At 52.8% G+C, this 18,674-nt stretch overlaps 1 protein-coding gene across 1 annotated transcript; it reads right to left on the minus strand.

Moving 5' to 3' along the window:
- Positions 1–468: 468 nt before the first annotated feature.
- On the minus strand, positions 469–12,611 carry NPTX2 (neuronal pentraxin 2). Its single transcript, XM_061402171.1, has 5 exons — positions 11,988–12,611; positions 10,114–10,330; positions 4,950–5,194; positions 2,870–3,049; positions 469–1,914 (listed from the first exon to the last, which is right to left on the minus strand). Exons 1-5 carry the CDS (start codon positions 12,411–12,413, stop codon positions 1,687–1,689), a joined length of 1,296 nt encoding a protein of 431 aa, XP_061258155.1. The 5' UTR covers positions 12,414–12,611; the 3' UTR covers positions 469–1,686.
- Positions 12,612–18,674: the final 6,063 nt, after the last annotated feature.

Consider the following 18,674-nt stretch of genomic DNA (forward strand, 5'->3'; position numbering starts at 1 on the left):
GGGTCAGGAAGATCACCCAGAGAAGGAAATGGCAACCCTCTCTGGTATTCTTGCCTGGGAAATCCCATGGACAGAGGAACCTGGAGGGCTACAGTCCACAAGGTTGCAAAGAGTTGGACATGATTTAGCGACTAAACAAGAACAATGCACAGAGTAGGTGCTGAACAGGTGTCCCATCTAGGGCAGGGTCATCAAGTGAAGCTGGATTCCCAGTCGAGATGACAGGGACAGGCTGGGGACAGAGAGACTGGGTGGAGCCTGCAATGCACCCCCAGACTGAGCTGGCTGGGGCTGGGGAGGCGAGGGTGTCCAGCACCACACCCTCCCCCAGGTGTTCTCCGCTCCCCTGCGGCTGCCCTCTGGGGCTCAGCCCAGGCTGACCAGAGAAGCCAGCCTTCTGCCAGAGGTTGCGAAGCCCCAGTGCTCCCTGCCCTCAGCCCCAGACATGGAGAAAGCAGACACCGAGGCTGTCTTCCAGTGCATTTTAATCAAAATTCCATCATCAGAAGAGTTCTTGTAGCATACAGTGTTAGGATGGGCATGTCAGCTTGGTCCTACAAATGGAACTTTCACAGATCTGCACTTTGAACATGTATGAAAAATAAAATATATAATATTTAGCTGTATAAATTTCCCCACTGAACCACATCTATCTTTTAAAATAAATGATGTCCTCTGTCCAATAAACTATAAGCAGTCTGGAGTCACTGAGCAGGCACCAGCCAACGACATCCGTTTCCTGAAGAAGTAGTTCTGGGGGAAATAGTGGAGACAGTCGGATGCTCACAGGAATCCACGTGAATTAAAATGAGCACGTGCCTCACAGTGGGGCGAGATGTCAAAAAACCGGGGCGGGTTAATGGCTGCTCTTTTCTGTTTGGGGCAGTGGGGGTGGTAAAAAAAATAAATTTCCAAACCACATGGCATGGTTGTAAAAGCTGCACTTTTGGCACCAGTGGGAAAAAGACACCTTTCAAAGCCAGCCAGGATTCCGCCAAAGCACAGGTCAGAGGGCAAGCTGACAGAGGGCGGGGGGACAGCGGCCCGGGCCCTTCTGTGTCCAGGGTTCCTGTTCACAGCCCCCTCCCTGGAGCTGTGGATGCGCCCTCCACCTCGGAGATCAGGCAGGGCAGTGTCTGGACAGCCTGCCTTCCTCTACAAGCTCAGGAGTTCCTGGGACAGAAAGAGTCACAGCGTAAAGAACACCAAGAGAAAGACCCTTTTTTGGGCGGGTGAGGGGGAGAAGGGCGGGGCTTCGCTGCGTGCTCAGCTGACAGCAAGGGTGTATGCGACACACCAGGGACACGGCCGCTCCGGCAGGACGATGCACAGCCTTCGAAGGGGACGGACAGACGGCGCACACGAGACACCAGGGATCCGTGACAGCGGGCAGGGTTGGGGCGCGCTAGCGTTCACAGGGGTTCTGAGCAGGAGTCCCTCCACGGCAGGAGTCAGGAATCCGTCCACCTGCGGCTCAGGGCTTCCTCCCTGCCCCAAACCAACAAAATCGTGGTTCGGAACAGATAAGCTGGTGACAGATGCTGCCACAGAGCCTCAGGCTTAGATATGCTCTGGGAGGGGCTTTGGGGGCCCCCCGCCCACTGTGGCAGGAGGTTCGTGCCCAGTTCCACTTGGGGCATGAGGAGAACGGCCCGGCCCCTGCCTTCTGGACAGAGGGGCGGGTGGCTACAAGTCAAGGAGACGCTCCTCGCAGGTCTCCACCGGCCACTTGGAAGCTCCTCCGAACACGTCCACATTGTTGTCCACCCAGGGGATGATGTTGCCTGGCATGTTCGTGGAGCAGTTGGCAATGTTGATGATCTCCTGTGCACGGAGGACGCGGTCCCAGATGTTGAACTGGCTGAGCTCCCCTACAAATGCCTGCGTGGCGTCGAACCTGCCGCCGACTGTGTCCTGGGGAAGGGGGACACAGTGCGTGGGGGCAGGCTCGGGGCAGACATGTCTGTCCCGTCTCCCAGGCGTGTGACCGGCCTGGCGGGGGAGCGCCAGCTTGAAAGGGACGTGGGGCAGGGGCGGACTCCCCTGACTCAGATGGCACCCCCTGACCACTGAGTCCTGCTGCTTCCAAAGGGTCTCATGAGGCCCAGGAGAGGGCGTGGCTCAAACCACCCCACTTTACGGAGGGGAGACTAATGAGAGAGATCCTCCAAGGCCCCTGAGCTGGAACTGGACCCGGGTCGCTTGACTCCCAGCCCCTCCCAGGGGAGAAGTAGAAGGGAAGTGTCTGGGGGGGGTGGTGCGGAGAGAGCCAAGAGCCCCAACTCAAGGCCCCCCAGAGGACCGGGGTCTATTCCCTTGATTTCCACCAGCAAACCCCAAACACGGGCTGAGACGTGAACTCTTCTCTGCCCTCCGCTCCAGGGGCGAGCTTTCTGAGGGCGGCCTCTGAGCCCCCGACCCGTCTCAACCATAGATGTGGTTCCCCAGGTGGCTGTGCTGGGGATCAAGGTCATGACCCTGAGCCAGGAGCCCCTGGAAGATGCCAGTACCAGCCAGGGCCCAGCATCCCGAGTCAATATAGCGGCAGGCAGAGGCCAAAGGGCCAGAGATGGCCCGGCGTCCCTGGGGCTCCGGGGACACTCCTGCCTGTGTTGGACAGACTCCACTCTAGAATCTACAGAACCCACCACACCAACCTGGTCCCTGCTAGGAAGGGCAGGACGTGTCCCCATCCCTGCCCTCACCCCCTCAGGCCACAGGACAGCCGGAGTTAGGCCAGAGGGAACCCCAGGTGTCCAGCCCAGCTGTCATGCCGCGGTGACCAAGGCCAGGTCCGGCAGGCAGAAGGCTGGGCAGGGCCCCGGGCGGGGAGACAGCCATGTGCTGTGTGGCCAGCCGCTGCACTCACCTGCTCCTGCCCAAGGATGAGCACACCGCCTGGCTTGATGGGGTGCCATGGGGCCAGGTTCTCCCCGGTGCCCAGCTTCTCCCCGTCCTGGAAGGCCTCCCACATGCCGTCCCGTGTCGTCCAGGTGACACAGATGTGGTGCCACTTGCCGTCACTGACAAACAGGGGCAGCTGGGCGACCTGTGGGTGGCAACATGCAGATGAGGGCCCCTCAGGGTCCCCAGGAGTCGGACCTGGGGGCACTGGAGGCCATGAGCCCACTGCTGCTCTCATCGGGAAGTGGGGGTCCCTTCTGATCTCCCCCCTCTCTGCTCTGTGGGTAACATGCCCAACCCTGCAAGCTCACAGGGACCCTTGGACTAGAGACACCATATACATCACAGACTCTTAAAGGGAAAGGGGTAGGCTGGGTACAAGCTGCTGACCCCAGGGGGACCCTGCTCTCGACTGGACACGCTTGGATCCTGGCTTGGCTGAGGGTCTGGGATACTGTGCAGACCAAGCAGATGAGACGGACAGCTCCCTGCTCTCATGCTCGTTCTGAACGCCCCTTGCTGGAGACCCCAAAGGGAAGTCAGAGCTCTACTGGGCAACTTCTTTAAAAAACAGTCAGACCAGGCATCTACACTCTGCTAGTAAGGTCCCAACAGCCATCACGACACTTGGGGATCTACACGCGGGTGTGTCCTCCTGGAGACCCCAAAGGGAAGTCAGAGCTCTACTGGGCAACTTCTTTGAAAAACAGTCAGACCAGGCACCTACACTCTGCTGGTAGGGTCCCAACAGCCATTGTGACACTTGGGGATCTACGCGTGTGTGTGTCCCCCCGGGCAGGCCACCCACCACTATGTGTGAGCGTTGGGGGGAGGGTAGGAGTGCACACAGGGCCCTTCCGCCCCACACCATCTCCCCGAGGTCCTGTAAGTCCTCTACAGACCAGCTCTGCCATCAAGCATCATGTTGTTACTGTTGGTGTCCTAGCAACCCGGAGCTCCCTCCCAGGAATTGGCTGTTTACACGACATCAAAACCAAGAGGAAAACAAGGCTCTCGGCTCTGCTTTGTCCAAGCGCGTCATTTAGAACAATTAATCCCCAGCTCAAGGACGTGGTCACTGCCGGAAGGAGCCCCTCAGGTGGATTCTGTAGCGTTTCCCACTTAAACAAACTCCAGCCAGAGCAGTTCAGTAGAGACAGGCAGGGTGGGGGCCGAGTGCCCGGTGAGCCCTCTGGGGCTGTGCAGCCATCCGCCACTCAGCCCCAGGAAGGAGGATGTGAGGCTGCATGTTGGGTGACATGCAGCCCGCCTTACATTTAAGTGAGGCTGCAGGAGGGTCCCACAGACGCCCAGAGCTGATCTCTTAAGGAGACCATGTTCCGGAATGTCAAAATAAGCCAGTCTATCAAAAAGGGACATTTACTCTGGAAAAGGCAGGACTGGAGGGACAGGAGACGGATGGGTGGTTGCCTCAGGCTGGGGTGGGAGCAGGAGGTGACTATAAAAGGGAACAAAAATCAACACAACATTGTAAAGCAATTATCTTCCAATTTAAAAAAGGGAAAGGAGGAAATCTGGGTAAAGAGGAAACTGTTTTATATTTTAATTGTGGTGGTTACACATTTGTTATGCATTTGTCAAAACTGGTTGAACTAAAAAGTATAAATTCTACTGTATGTAAATGTATTTCAAGCTCCCCCCACCCCCGAAAGACATGCTAATGAGAAATATCACACAATCGCACACACATACACAAACACACACCCTCCCCTATTCCTGGGGAACCGCCCTGACTGACTGGCCTGAGGGCCCCTGAAAACTCAGGCTGTCCCGAGGAGGCCCAGTTCACTCTGACCCTCCGTGGCTTCTTGGTGGGACTCACCACTTGGATACCCACAAGCTACAGCTGCCTGGCCCCCTGCCCCCTGCTCGGTCACCTGCCCAGAGTGGGACTGAGTCAGGGCCAAACCGTCCCCTTTGGGGAAAGGATAGCCTTGTGGTCAGATGTCAGACTTCCTGCAGCATCCCAACCTCGATGGCCGCCTGGATAGGGGGGAGGGTGGCGGCCGTCCCAGTGAGCTCACCTTGTCATTGATGAGCAGCTCGATGGGGTTGTTGCCCCACTCAATCAGCACGATCTCGTTGGCCTGCCCGGGCACGGCATAAGAGAACGGGGTGCCGATGCCCGGCGAGGCACTGGACCGCAACCACAGGCAGATGGTGAAGGCATACAGCTCAGGCAGCGTCTTCTTGATCTTGCCGTACAGGTAGTTCGTGCGGAGGGGCAGGGACACTTTGAACGCATCCGGCGACTTGAAAGCACTGTTGCCTGGGGGTGGTGGTGGGGCGAGCGGGATGGGGAGGAGGGGTTGACAGCGTGTGAGCGCCCCCGTCTCTTTTTCCAAAACCAGCACAGCCCAGAGCAGCAGTTGACCTGGACCCCCTCCCTGCAAGCGGGTCCCCTAAGCACAGGGCACCTGCTATAGACTGACCGCTGTCCAAGGTGCTGAAGTGGGAAACAGGCACATCCTTGCTCTTGGAAGCTCGAGGAAGGGGGAAGAGGCACGCTGGATTTAACCTTCTGGTTAAACTAAGCCAAAAAACCCTTCCTCAGCGATGTTCTGTTGCCTCTGCTGTTTCCTAGAAATCTGGCTCCTTCAGCAGGGCTGGGAGGGGGCCTGCTGGACTTGGGCTTGGAGGTGGGACCCCGGCGCTCCATAAACACTTGTCCACCAACGAGTCCATGTCACTTCTCCCCCAGAAGAATTGCCACTGCCTGAGGTAAAGGAGTCAGGCACCTGTGACTCGATATTACAGCTGAACTCAGAAGTGGCTTTTGGACTAAATCCCTGAGTGAATTGCTTTGCTCAGGACCTGCCCGTCCCTCCTCGAGAGAAAACCAAGTTTACTGACCCATTTCCAGCAGGAAGCAGATTCCTGACCCACTGAGGTGAGCCCACCCTCCCTGAGCCTTGATCCCTTGGGGCCTACCTGGGGCTGTCCCCAAGCATGTGGTGCTTCCGAAACCTTTGGCGAACAACTGAAACTCTTAAATAGGTCTAAGTCATTTTTGGTACAGTTTTGGTTGAAGCTTGAAATTAACAATATCATAACTAAACACACAGAGGACAAGCCACTGTGTGCTTATCACAGATCCCAGCATTTGCAGGGGACTGCAGACTCTGTGCACCATCACAGCAAAAGCTTCTCTCTTGTTGGGGACCAGATGCTGCCAGGGAAGGAACCTAAATGCCCGTCACTCCTTCAACAAGTATTTATTAAGCGCTGACGAGGGGCCAGAGGATCCTCATTTCATCAAAGACAGGCAGGCTCTCTCGGCCTGGAACCATACTGCCTGTGTCACTAATGGATGAAATCTGCTCCTTCCTCGCCCTGCTCTGGAGAACAGGAGACAGAATGGATGAACCATTCTCCACCACGAGCCCCCAGTCTCATTTTTTTAAAAAAGATTTTTGATGTGGGACATTTTTAAAGCCTTTATTGAGTTTGTTATAACAATGTTTCTGTGTTTTATGTTTTGGTTTTTTGGCCATGAGTCATGTGGGATTTTAGCTCCCCCAACCAGGGATTGAACCTGCACTGCCTGCATTGGAAAGCAAAGTCTTAACCGCTGGACTGCCAGGGAAGTCCCACCCCAGACTCATTTGCTGCCACAGTGAGGAACACAGACACGTGAGAGAAGCTCTTTGGTGCACAGTTCACACCCCACCCGAGGACCTTCTGACCTCTCTGGAACGGGCAATGTAGAAACATCAGAGTCTAAGCTTCATATGTAGTATTTATTTCTATCTGCTGACTATGCAGTCTCGCCTGATCCCTCCTGACCTCCCAAGGCTGCAGAGTGCCGGGAGACGGGTGGGAAGACCTTGTTGCCTGGGGAAGCTGAGGGCAGGGCCAGGCCAGAGGTTATGCTGAGATGGGCCCCCTGTGAGGCTGAAGCAAAGCTGAGAGACCCAGAAAGTCCTGGATCCCTGATTTTGCAAATTTCACAGTGGCAGCGGCAAGGCTCAGAAAAGGGTACCAACTTACCCCAGGTCACACAGCCCGCAAATGACAGAGCCAGGAATGGAAGTTGTACTTCCCAAGACATGCAGCTGCAAATACTTAATGTGCAAATGCTTGTGTTTTCATGGGATGTGATTATCTAATACAGGGAAATGGCTTCTCTCCTTGCAGATGGGCAGGCTTGCTGATTTGATCAGACTCGGGGTCGGTAATATCATTAGCCCAGTGATAACAGATCGGTTCCATCAACGCTGGGAGAGCCAAGGGGCAGCTATACACTGAAAGCCGGCGCCCTCTATTCATATAAAACAGCTTGGAGGTTCAGAGGAAACTTAGTTAAAACCAATTAAGGAATTAAAGGGCCTGACCGATAAATCAGAGACTGCAGGTGGCCGACAAGCCAAGGATGGGGAGCAGCCTGGGGCTAAGAGACAAGGGTTCCAGCGTTTACTTCCGCTCTGAGCTGGGCTCTGCCTGGCTGGAGCACCCGGAGTCCCGAGGCCCCCACAGATGAGCAGGTCTCCCAGTAAAGAAAGCGAGCACCCTTGGGACCTGGGCGGCAGGAGCATCCACACGCAGGGTTGGAAGCTCAGCATTGGGCTGGGAGGAGCCTCCCGCCCAGCAGGGCTGAGGCCCACATGCCACTGTAGGCTGCAGTCTCCGTGACTCTGGTCCTTGGGGGTCGCCGCCTACCACCACCCCAGCTCTGCAGTCTGCCGGCCACGTGAAAGCGGGTGTCACTCGGTTCTGACTCAGTCCCTCATCTAACCAAATCCCATCTCACTGGGTTGTCGCGGGGATTACAGGAGACATAGAACGTGGAGCTCAGAGCCTGGCATCTGGCACAAAACAGGCACTTAACAGGCAGGAAATGGTGCACGGAAGACCAGAGAACCCCCAGGGCCCCCCTCCGTGTGTGGTTGAGGTCTGTCTCCCCTGGGCTCAGCAGGATGCTTCTAAGGAACACAGTGTGCTTTCTACTCATGGTACATTTGGGGGCTGGCAGCTTCCGTCTCTGCTCACACCTGTCACATACATGACAGACACAGAGAACTGCTCAGAAGACAAATGATCACCTTCCTCAAAGACTCACCCCAGGGCTGGGTGGAGCACACAGGATTCTAGAGCTCTCATCCAGGGGTCGAGAGGCAGCGGACCCTGAGCCACTGCTCACTGCCAGGGTCTGCAGGCTCTGTAAGAATGGCCCTGTCCTTGTGGAGTCCAGCTCTAGTTTGGACACGGACCTCCCCTCTGTGCCAGGCAAGCTCCGCAGGCTCCGCAGCACCCATAAGCATGGGTGCAGGAATCAGACTGGCTGAGGTGAGGCCTCACTGTGGCTTTCTGGCTGCGAACAGACACACCAAGGTCGGGAGGGAGAGTCACAAAGGGGCAGCCCCTGGGTGGCCAAAGCCACGATGAAGGAATTTGGAGGAACCCATGTGAAACTCAGAACCACCCTGGAGTCACAGAACAAGATGGGGAGGGGTGGCGTTATGTGCCTGTTGCCGTCCATTAGCCGGTAGCCTGGGCCCCACCTCGACCCCCTCTCCCTGAGACAGATGACAGGTCTGGCTGAGAACTTCGGAGCACTCTTTCTCATCTATGAAATGGGTATAACAAGAGTCCTGTCTCCCACACTCGACTCAGTAGACTTCTACTAACCCGCTTCCGTTAACCCACTTCCTTGTAGCAACTCAGCCACCAGGCCAAGCAAGGTACACCGCCACCAAGGTCTCTGGCAAAGCCCTCCCCTCACTCTGCAGCCATCCCCTCCCGTCAAGGTACTGAGTAACTGCAGTGTGCCTGCTCCCTCGGCCTGCAGGTCCCACGAGGGCGAAGCTGGGCAAGGGAAGGTGAGCCACCCATCCCTGGCCCCAACGGTGCCTTCCTCTCCTCCTGCCCAGTGACAGAGAGGTAAGTTCCAGCTGCTCTCCCTTTGGGGAAGGCCTTTGAGACCTAAGGAGCTTCCTGAGGTCACCCAGCAAGGGAGGTGAGGCAGAGAGGACTTTTTTTAACTCAAGAATCCAAGTGCAATAATAATGGTAAGGAAGGAAGAATAGGCTTTCCTGGAAGAGGAGAGCAGGAGAGGGATGAAGGAACCCTTTGACTTTGGGGGTGCTGCTGAAAAAACGACTAAATCAAATGAAACAGAAACACTCTCTCCTTGGATGCCTCCATCTGGCCCAGCTGAGCCGACGTGGCTGGAAGAGTATGCGGACATTCTGCCACTGGACATTCACCTGCCAAATCATACAACTGAGTCATCAGAAGCTGCCCTTATCCGGTTAGTGCATTTGAAAGGTTATAATCCTATACCCACAACCAGCAAACCTAAAACTTCACACCCAGCACAGTCTGAATGATCTAGGGCCCTTGATCCCTTCCCTTCCTTTTCCTGTGGGAGAAACTCACCCACGAGAATCTGAGCAGAGAAGAGAAAGAGACTCAGAGTCCGCTGCAGGGTCTAGTTAAGGGACTGAAATGCCTGTGTGGCAGGAGGTCAAAAATCAGACTGGACGAGCGGATCTTGAGTGTCTTGCTTTTTCATGGACAATGCCAGTGGGGCTGGGGACAGGGTTAATTCCAGAGATGGCTGTTATCAGTCACCCCGATTGTTTGCTCAAACAGCCAGGAACCACCAGGCAGGCAGGGCCACAATCACTGCTGACAACGGGTCTGAGCACAAGTAATGAAAACCAGGACCCTCCCAGCCGCTAGCAGTGCCCCTTCTATCTCCACCGAGTCTCTGACAGGGCACACTCTGTGCACCACGAGATGACTCAGGTTGAAACAGCAACACCTGGCCTGAGAGGTGAGAGGCAGGAGGGGGAGGCGGGCTGCGGCTGGGACGGTAAGGAGTCCGGTGGTTTTCTGCCCCCAGCACTGGAGGATCAGAGGTGAGGACGGGAGAGCAGTCTCAAAACCGGGCAAACTCAGGAGCAGAGCTCCCCGCCAAGAGTCACCAGGCAGGGGTCTAGCAGTGACCACTCCCTCAGGGGCCCAAGTGGCCGCGTCTGTCAGGGGGCATGATGGCAGTGCCACGGGCTCCTCCGGGCCTGCCCTCCCTTGCTCTGAGCTCCGCTTCACCCCCTTACACGGCAGCCAAGTACCAAGACGATGGACTGGGGGCGGGGCGGGGGGTGGGGGTGGTGGGGGGGGGGGTGGAGAGGCGGCTGATGGACGGCCGCAAGAGGGCGGCAGAGACACCAGCCCGGCGCTCACCTCGCTCCAGCTCGGTCACCCTCTGCAGCAGCGCGTTCAGGGCGCTCTCCGTCTTCTGGCGGTGAGCCGAGGTCTCGTTGTGGAGCAGGGACTTCTCGTCCTCCAGCTCGGCCACCTTGCGCAGCAGCTGTCTCTCCAGCTCCCCCAGCCGCCGCTGGAGCACCTCCCGAAAGTCGCCGGGCAGCACCGCGTTGGACACATTCGCTCGGAGCTGGTGCTTTCGGTGGAGGAGGGAAGGGGGTGGGGGGCACAGGCGGGAGAAGTATTAGGGCCAGTTTAAAAAGGAACTGTGAAATGGAGCTCTAATGGCCCCCACCACATAGGGAGAAGCTTCCCAAATAGGAATATTAAATCGTGTCAATGGCGGGAACGGGAGCATTTCACTCATTTGTGGGGGGTGGGGGGGGGTACGGAAAGGATTTAAAGTCAAACAGCAATTACTCTGCTGCAATATTTTAAATTTAGTAATCTCATTTCCCTTCTCAGGAAGCTGTGTTCCTCCTCTCACTAAAAAGTCAAAAATTTTACCAACATCTATCATTCTCAAGTAAGGACCAAAATACAGCTAGGATTTTTTTTTTTTTTTTAAAGAGGTAATCAAATGGTCCTCAAAGAAGACGAGCTTTCATCTAGCACCCCCCTCCCCAACCCCCGCAACCTCCAAGTTCCGGTAGGGCCCAAAAGTGCATGACTATGCTTGCAGAGATGTTACTGGAAAATGAGAACTTTAAAACAGGGCTAGTCTGAATTCCAGGAACCTTCGCTTTTAATGCTGCTTTTAAATCCTCACCTCCTATTTCTTTTATTCCTCTACCATTCTGCTGGCTCTGGAGGATGCCGGCTGCTGTCTAGCCACCAGTCCTTGGCAAGCTGTCTACCCCTCCCTCTAAGTGTTCCAAATTGTAAAACAGATTATAGGATCTGCCTGGGGGGGTTGTTGCACGGGTTAAAATTAGATAATATGCCTGGCGCATATTTAGTGTTCCAGAAACGTTAGCTCTTATTAATCATAATGAATCGAGGGATATACAGATGCTGCAAATACTGTATTTAGCCATCATGCCAGAGGAAACTCTCAAATAATTTTGCAATAATTACCACCTGTAATTGGAATCTAGTTTTGCTAAGAAGTATTTTTGTGAACGTGTGTAACAGAAACATCCACATTTCTTAAACGGGGCGGAGAGTAAAGATGGAAATTAAATGAAGATTTCTCTCAAAGTTCCAAACTGCAGACACCTTCCGAGAAGGGAAGAAAGTCTCTTCCCCCAGAGCAATCGGGAGGAGCACCCTAGGATCCGCGCGCGCAATTGGGGGACAGCGTCTTTGAAGTTAACCAGCTTAGAGGTGCGCCTGGTGTGAACCGTGACCCGCCCACGTTCGCCTTCCGCCGAGACCCCGGGGCCTCCGCCTGCTCTGGTCCAGCCGAATTTGATTTATAAAAGGTAACACCGGACGCCCGGGGCTGCTGACCTCCCGCGGAAGCTGCCTGTCCCCTGAGACAAGGTCCAGGAGCGCGTCCGGCTCGGGGAGACTGGGAGATTTATAAAGAGAGGGGGGGGGGGGCGTCCCCATTCGCCAGGCTGGACCTCGGGGAGTGAATGGCCCCATAGCTGGCAGGCCTGGCACGGCTGGGTGGGGTGGGCGGGAATTTAACCTTTTCCTTCCAGCAAAGGGATGGGGAGGAGGGATGCGAGCCACGCAAGTTAAGTTTCGGAGCCAGACCGAGAGCGCCCCTGACCCCAAACCCAGCTCGCCTGGCGTCCGAGCGCGCCCGGGCGGCGGTGTCCCGCGCAGCCCAGAGGGCAAGACCACGCGCCTTTCCTCTGCCCCGCTCCTCGGGGTCGTCCCCCAGGGACCCCGCGCCCTGCTACCTCCAGGCTCTCCAGGCGGTCTTTGAGGGTCTGCAGAGAGCGGCTGAGCTGCTCCACGACGTGGCCGGGGTCCCGCGGCAGATCGCCCATGGTGTCCTTGCCCGAGGCTGCCCGGCCCGGCGCCTTGCCCCCTGCCAGCCCCTCGCAGCGCGCCAGCTTGGCCGTGAGCTCGCGGATGGCCTCGCGCTGCGAGCCCAGCGTCTCTTTCTGCTGTACGACGGTCTCACGCAGCTGCAGCACCGCGGCCCGCAGCTCCTCCTCGGGGCTCAGCGCGCCCCCCTGCATGGGCATCGCGGGCAGCGGGCAGCCGGCGCGCGCCGCCTCCGGGGGCAACGCCGTGCACACGAAACGGTTGCTGGGCGCCGGGCCGTCCTGGGCTCCGGCGGCCACGGCGAGCACCACGCCGGCGGCCAGTAGCGCCAGCATCCCGCCGTTGCCGCTGCGCTCACTCCAGCGTCCGCGGGCAGGCCGGCTAGCCGGCGCCGTCGGGGCGCGCGGCGGGGGGCGCCTGCGCGGTGGGCTGCGGCCGGGCTCGCCGCTCGAGGGCAACGTGAGCGCGGGAGCCCGCTGAAGCCGCCAGCCGTCGCGTAAGCCGCGCGCTCCGTCCGGCTCTACGCTCTGACCCGGCCGGGCCCGCGCGCCCTTTCTTAAGCTGGAAGGGCGGGGGCCCCGGCGCGTGGGGCGCGGCGCCGCGAGCTCTGATTGGCCCAGCCTGGCGCGCGTCACGCAGGGGCGGGGCGGGGGCGCCTACTCGCCGAGCTGCGTACCAGCGGGTGGGCGCGTGGGCCGGAGCCGGGGGCGCTAGCTTGGGGCCCGCGGCCCTCAGGAGGGCACGGCTGAGGTTAAAAAAAAAAAAAAAAAAGGTCCTGGGTGCCTTCAGGGGCCTCGGCCGACGAGTCCAGGCGCCCCCTCGGAACCCCCCTCGGAAGTCCGCGTCGTGGGCTGTGGAGAAGCCAAGAGGCCCCTGGTGCCCCTGAGGCGGCTCTGAGGGCGCCAGGCCTCGCTCTGCGTTCGCCTCAGCTCCCGGGCGGGGACGACCCCCGTTTCACAAAAGAGGAGGCGCCCCGGGCGGGACTCGAACCTTGGGCTGCCGTCGCCGCCCGCCCGCCCGCGGCCGGCGTGGGCCACCCGGGGCAGGGCCGCGGCCACCTCACCCCAAAGGCGGGAAAGAGGCACGACAGGTCGCGTCCGCAGTACCGTCTCGGAAAGAATTCTCAGGTCTGCGGCTACCAGAAACAGGCGGCAGATGCCGACGGCGAGGAGGGGTCGCCCGCTCACCCTCGCGCCACGTTCCGTCCAGCTTGGGGCGCGGAGTCGCGAGGCCACTCGCAGGGCTGTCTGGCGCGGGTCCCGGCGCCAGCCCGCCGGGTGGTGATCTCCGCAGCAAGGCTTGGGCCACATGGGCCTTGATCCGACCCGCATTCGTCGCCATGGTGCCAACATGGTGAAACAGCGCCCCACCCTCGGGAAGAGGGTGCCCACCGTGTCCAGTGTCCCCGTTAGAGACGCTGTCCTCAGACTCTTGGAGGGAACAGAGGCAGAGAGAAACCCCCCAAAGCAGGAGCAGATTGGTTTCAGAATCTGGGCTGTTGTTTGCAAACAAGTTCACAGAGATTTTGATGCAAAGCAACAGACAGAGCTGGTTTACTGCACATTGAAAATGGAAATCTTTTACTTTTTTTCTCTGTTTTTAAGAAATCCTGTGGCAAGGTCATTAATAATATTATCCATTATACCCGAAACAAATGGATTTGTCATTTCTGCACAGAAGCTGAGGTTGATTCTGAAAACAAACTATATCAAAATAAATGAAATTATTATGATAATGTAAAATAGACTGCAGTGATTAATCTCCAGAAACCGAATTTTTGACCTGCTTTGCACTTCAAACAATAACTTCTGTTATGTAAATAGTTGTGGGATTTTCAAGGATAATGTTGGTAAATTACCAGAAAAGTTCTATACATGAAAATCTCTTCGTGGATAAACATTAGAGACAGGAAATCTGGTCTACATAACACCAGAGGCAGAGGACAGTGGAAGTAATGATGGCTCAGGTAAGAATATTCATTAGTAGAAAATGTAGGGGGTGGGGGTGGATGATGGGCTAATGTCTCTTGATCAGCAACACCTGGAAGTATCCCTTTCAAATTTTAAGTATGACCTTGAATAGATTCATTCCTCCTACATCCTTTTTACTTCAGCTCCTTAAAAAACTCCCCAAGTTCAAATGAGCCCTCCTATACACAGATTGCAAAATGAAGGTAACAAAGTTGCAATGCACTTAAAATGTTACATTTTAAATGATTCCACAATGCACCAAATCCAGACATGTTCAGAATTATTCAGATAAGGCTTTGACTTTTCAAATTTTCACTCACAGGTTTGATGTTTTTTTAACTCACAGTCCTTGGTGGATCTTAATTGGATGTGACAATTAGGGTAGTATGCTTGTATTTTTCCATATAGCCTTTCTTGGCATAGACTGATAGAGTCATATTTGCAACTTGAAATAGAGGCTTGTTCCTTTAATAATTAAATAAAATCAACTGTATTTCCAGAATTCTAATTTCCTCCTGAATGAAGAAAACAGTGGACAAGAAGACTCAGAAATAACAAAGCATATATCCCTAAGTATTTACTCAAGTTTCTCCGAAGATTTTCAATATGAGAAGTTACAGTGAAACTGCTAAGGCCCAGATGGAACGACCCAGGCATTTGAGATGTTATACCCTTCAGAGGCAGTATAATGAGAGGGCTTACTGAACAGGGTCTATGCTCTTTGGGGCTTTGTTTTGTTTTCCTGGCACAGTGGAAAGTTTGCTGGCTCAGGAATGAGCCCTCATACCAACTCTGTCACTAGCTAAGTGGTTTGGGACGAGCCATTTCTCCTCTCTGGACATCAGTTTCCTTGTGTATGAGAAGAAGGGATTAGAGCAGACTCTCCAAAGGCCCTTCTGACGATGCTCGAGGACTGGTAATTTGAGAAAGAATCACTGTTCGGTATGATAAACATTCCAGAACCTTGTTCTTTCCTTTTGTGTTGTGAACCACCTGTAACCAAGGGTGACTCTGGGAAAGCAGAGCATTTGTGATACAGCAGGTAAGCCTTCACACAAGGAGAGGCCATAGCTGGGGTTGAAATCTGCTCTTGACAACATGGAGCTTCATCCTCGATTTACTCACAGTACAGTAACCTCGTCTACCTGAAGGACCCTGAATATCTGACTCATGCCACCTATGAGGGTGGTTACGTGTGTGGCAGAGATCAGGGCCCACAGAATCTCCTTCACTTGAAAAGTCGTGCAGATCTGCAGCTGTGAATCAGCTCCACCTAATCTCTTCGTGTAACATGCTGCAGCATAGTAACCACCCACTCATTCACTATGTCTCCTGGCTCCCAGGTTAGCTGAGAGCCCACTACGGAGGTAAACCGTGTGCTGGGAATCCTGATGAGCTCATTCCGCCTCCATTTTATTGCCCCATCTGTTTGGTTCTCCGGTTCTTCTCACATGCATTTTTATCTTGGTCTTCTGGGAAATGTGCTAATTTCCACCATGGTGTCAGAGGATCCCATCTTATACTTTTTTACATTTCCTCCTCTCTTTCTCAGTGCCACTTGGGAAGTCAAGAATGGGGGTGTGAGCTCACTCACAGAATCCAAGGACAACTTCCTGCAAACATGACTCAGGAACTGTCCTCGGTTCTGAATTTCAATTAAGAGGGAGAACTAAGAGTGTGTGGTTGGTGGTGGCTGTTTCTGTTTTTTTTTTTTTTTTTAATGTAGGATTCAGTGCACATACAACAGAATTTGGAGGTTCCAGAGAATCCTAACTAGTAATCTTTTAAAAAATTCTAAATAATAATCTGTTATGCTTAAAATGCTAAGACCCTCTCAAGAGTGGATTTTTTATTAGAATGAACTGCATGGTCAAGTAGAAAGTGCTTGAGCTTCAGAGTCAGACAGCAGTTGCTTCAATTCTAGTTTTAATAACTTTCCATTTGACCTTGAGAGGATAGCTTAACCCCTGTGAGCCTCAGTTTTCTCAACTTGAACATCAAAGCTTAATTTACTACAAAGTATTGTCAGGCTTAAGGTAATGTATGTGAACATGTTTGGCATAGAACAGGTGCAAAATAGATCCTGATTATCCTTTTCTTCCCTCTTTCACCACTGAATTCAAAGATGAATTATATGCATTTAAAAAAAGCTTTAAAAAATGTCCTTTATTTTCTATGACACCAAGTAAGAAAGGATTCTTGGGAAAGAAAACACCAGAATCTTTGGAGGAAAGGCAAGATGAAAATTTCAGAAAAACTTACTGATATCTCAGCAAGAGAATGTTTTCCTAATTTGTGTGTGTTTATTTAAGATAAGCCATTGTATTTATTAACTTTAATCAGAGGATTCAGTCAAAATGAACTATTTTACATCAACATTAACTTAATATATGTACCACCTGATGCAAAGAGTCCACTCATTGGAAAAGATCCTAATGCTGGGGGAAAATGAGGGCAGGAGGAGAAGGGGGAGGTAGAATATGAGATGGTTAGATAGCATCACCAACTCAATGGACATGAATTTGAGCAAATTCCAGGAGATAGTGGAGGACAGAGGAGCCGGACATGCTGCAGTCAATGGGGTCACAAAGAGTCGGACACAACTTAATGACTGAACAACAACAAAAATAAATGTGCCTGGACCTTAATAAAAGATTTGCAGTGACTCTTTGCAGTGGAAATACAGTCGATTTTATTTAATTATTAAAGGAACAAGCCTCTATTTCAAGTTGCTAAGGGATCCCAGTGGAAACAGGGCCACCAAATAAAGCAAATGTTCTTTCTTCAATGCATCTGGGTTCTCAGATAACATATTTCTGGTTTAATTTTGGGAGCATGTGATATGAGACACTGAGTTTCAGGAAGTGTTCCTGTATTAGTGTATGATCACATGTGACTGGAAAGCCATGATTTAAGGGGATTGATTATTAATATGACCCAACTGCTTTCAACAAACAAAAAAGAGGCTTTTGGTGGCATTCTCTGACTTTAAGCATTAGAACAAGACACTGGATAAACTGAGGATAATGTCTTAGCTCAGTTTTTTAAAGTTAAGGATGACAGGGGATGGGAGGAACTGGAGGAGGAAACCTCATCATCTTGGTTTTCTTGGAGGAAATACTCTGAGAACATAGTCTCAGTTTTTCTATATTAGAAAACAGAAAGGGCCTCGGTTTTACACAGACTACAGCTAGTGAAATTGACACGTATCTAATAAATATTTGTAGCTCAGTGTCACTGTGTGGTCTAGGTACATGAATAGCTTGCTTCAACCTCTGAAAGTGAGAGTTGACAGATTTTTATAGAATTTTGAAGTTTAGGAAGTAGTTTGCTGCTACTGCTGCTAAGTTGCTTCAGTCGTGTCCGACTCTGTGAGACCCCATAGACGGCAGCCCACCAGGCTCCCCCGTCCCTGGGATTCTCCAGGCAAGAACACTGGAGTGGGTTGCCATTTCCTTCTCCAGTGCAGGAAAGTGAAAAGTGAAAGTGAAGTCGCTCAGTCGTGTCCGACTCTTTTCGACCCCATGGACTGCAGCCTACCAGGCTCCTCTGTCCATGGGATTTTCCAGGCAAGAGTACTGGAGTGGGGTGCCATTGCCTTCTCCAGGAAATAGTTTAAGAAGGGTCAAAAGGTCATATGGCCACTTAACAGCAGAGCCAAGCTGACACTGAGGTTCTCTGGTTCCCAGTCAAGGGCTCTTTTCTCTGTACCCCTCCCTAGCTTACTAATTAACCCTTTAATAGGCTTAGCTTCTTCAAAAATAGCTTTCTTAAAATTAATAATTTGCCATGCCTGATCCAATGATCATTTTCATATATTTCTCCTGGAACTCATTATAGCATTCAACATGGCTGGCTAAGTCTCTCTCTCTCTCTTTTTTAATTAAAACTTTATATTATTGCTTTCTATGATATTGTATTCTTCTGATTTTTTTTCTTGCTTTCTGGGAATTTATTCTTTCTTCTCTGGATCTTCTTTCATTACCTGTACATGTGTCCGAACAGTTTTGTACTTTCAGCTCTGGTCTCTATGTTAGTCTTTTTTCCTGATTTTTACAGAGCTTCATGATAAACGTGATAAACCAATTGCATGCCAGACATCTCAAGGATATGTTACCAGCAATCCTAACTCAATACGTCCTCAACTAAATAATTTTTCTCTTCCCCATCTCTCTTTTCTTCATCTTTTCTTCATGTATTAATGCTTCTCAAGTCATCCAAATTTAAAACTTTGGAATCTCCTTCCCAGTGTTCCAAATCCATTCAAATTCTAGTCCGTTTCTAAGTTCTAGTTCTCCTTTTACAATATGTCAACTCTATCTTCACTGATACAACCTCATTACTTTTATTCTAAACTATATGGTTACCTCCTAACTAAACTCTGCACGTCTGCCACCTCCATGTCAGCTTACATTCTATTGCCGGATCAGTTTTCCTGAAGCACAACTCTAAAGCACTTAACCCTTCTGCTCAGAAGCCTCAGTATCTCCTTATGCATGTTTGTAAACTCTTTAGTCTCCATTATCTGTCTCCCAAAAACTTCTTAGTCATCCCTTTCCCTACTATGTCTCTTAATCTACCCTTCACTCTAATCAAAGTAAACTATGCTTTTCATATATGATGCAC

This window comes from Bos javanicus, chromosome 25 (assembly GCF_032452875.1).
Source record: "Bos javanicus breed banteng chromosome 25, ARS-OSU_banteng_1.0, whole genome shotgun sequence".
In the NCBI taxonomy this organism is placed as follows: domain Eukaryota; kingdom Metazoa; phylum Chordata; class Mammalia; order Artiodactyla; family Bovidae; genus Bos; species Bos javanicus.

What these genes read in the sequence shown, in the direction of transcription:
- NPTX2 (XM_061402171.1), bottom strand. Translation starts at nt 12,413, where the DNA reads ATGCTGGCGCTACTGGCCGCCGGCGTGGTGCTCGCCGTGGCCGCCGGA. An exon ending in ACCGCCTGGAGAGCCTGGAG is followed by an intron (nt 10,331 to 11,987) that starts GTAGCAGGGCGC and finishes CTCCACCGAAAG; the next exon opens with CACCAGCTCCGAGCGAATGT. An exon ending in GGTGACCGAGCTGGAGCGAG is followed by an intron (nt 5,195 to 10,113) that starts GTGAGCGCCGGG and finishes CACCACCCCCAG; the next exon opens with GCAACAGTGCTTTCAAGTCG.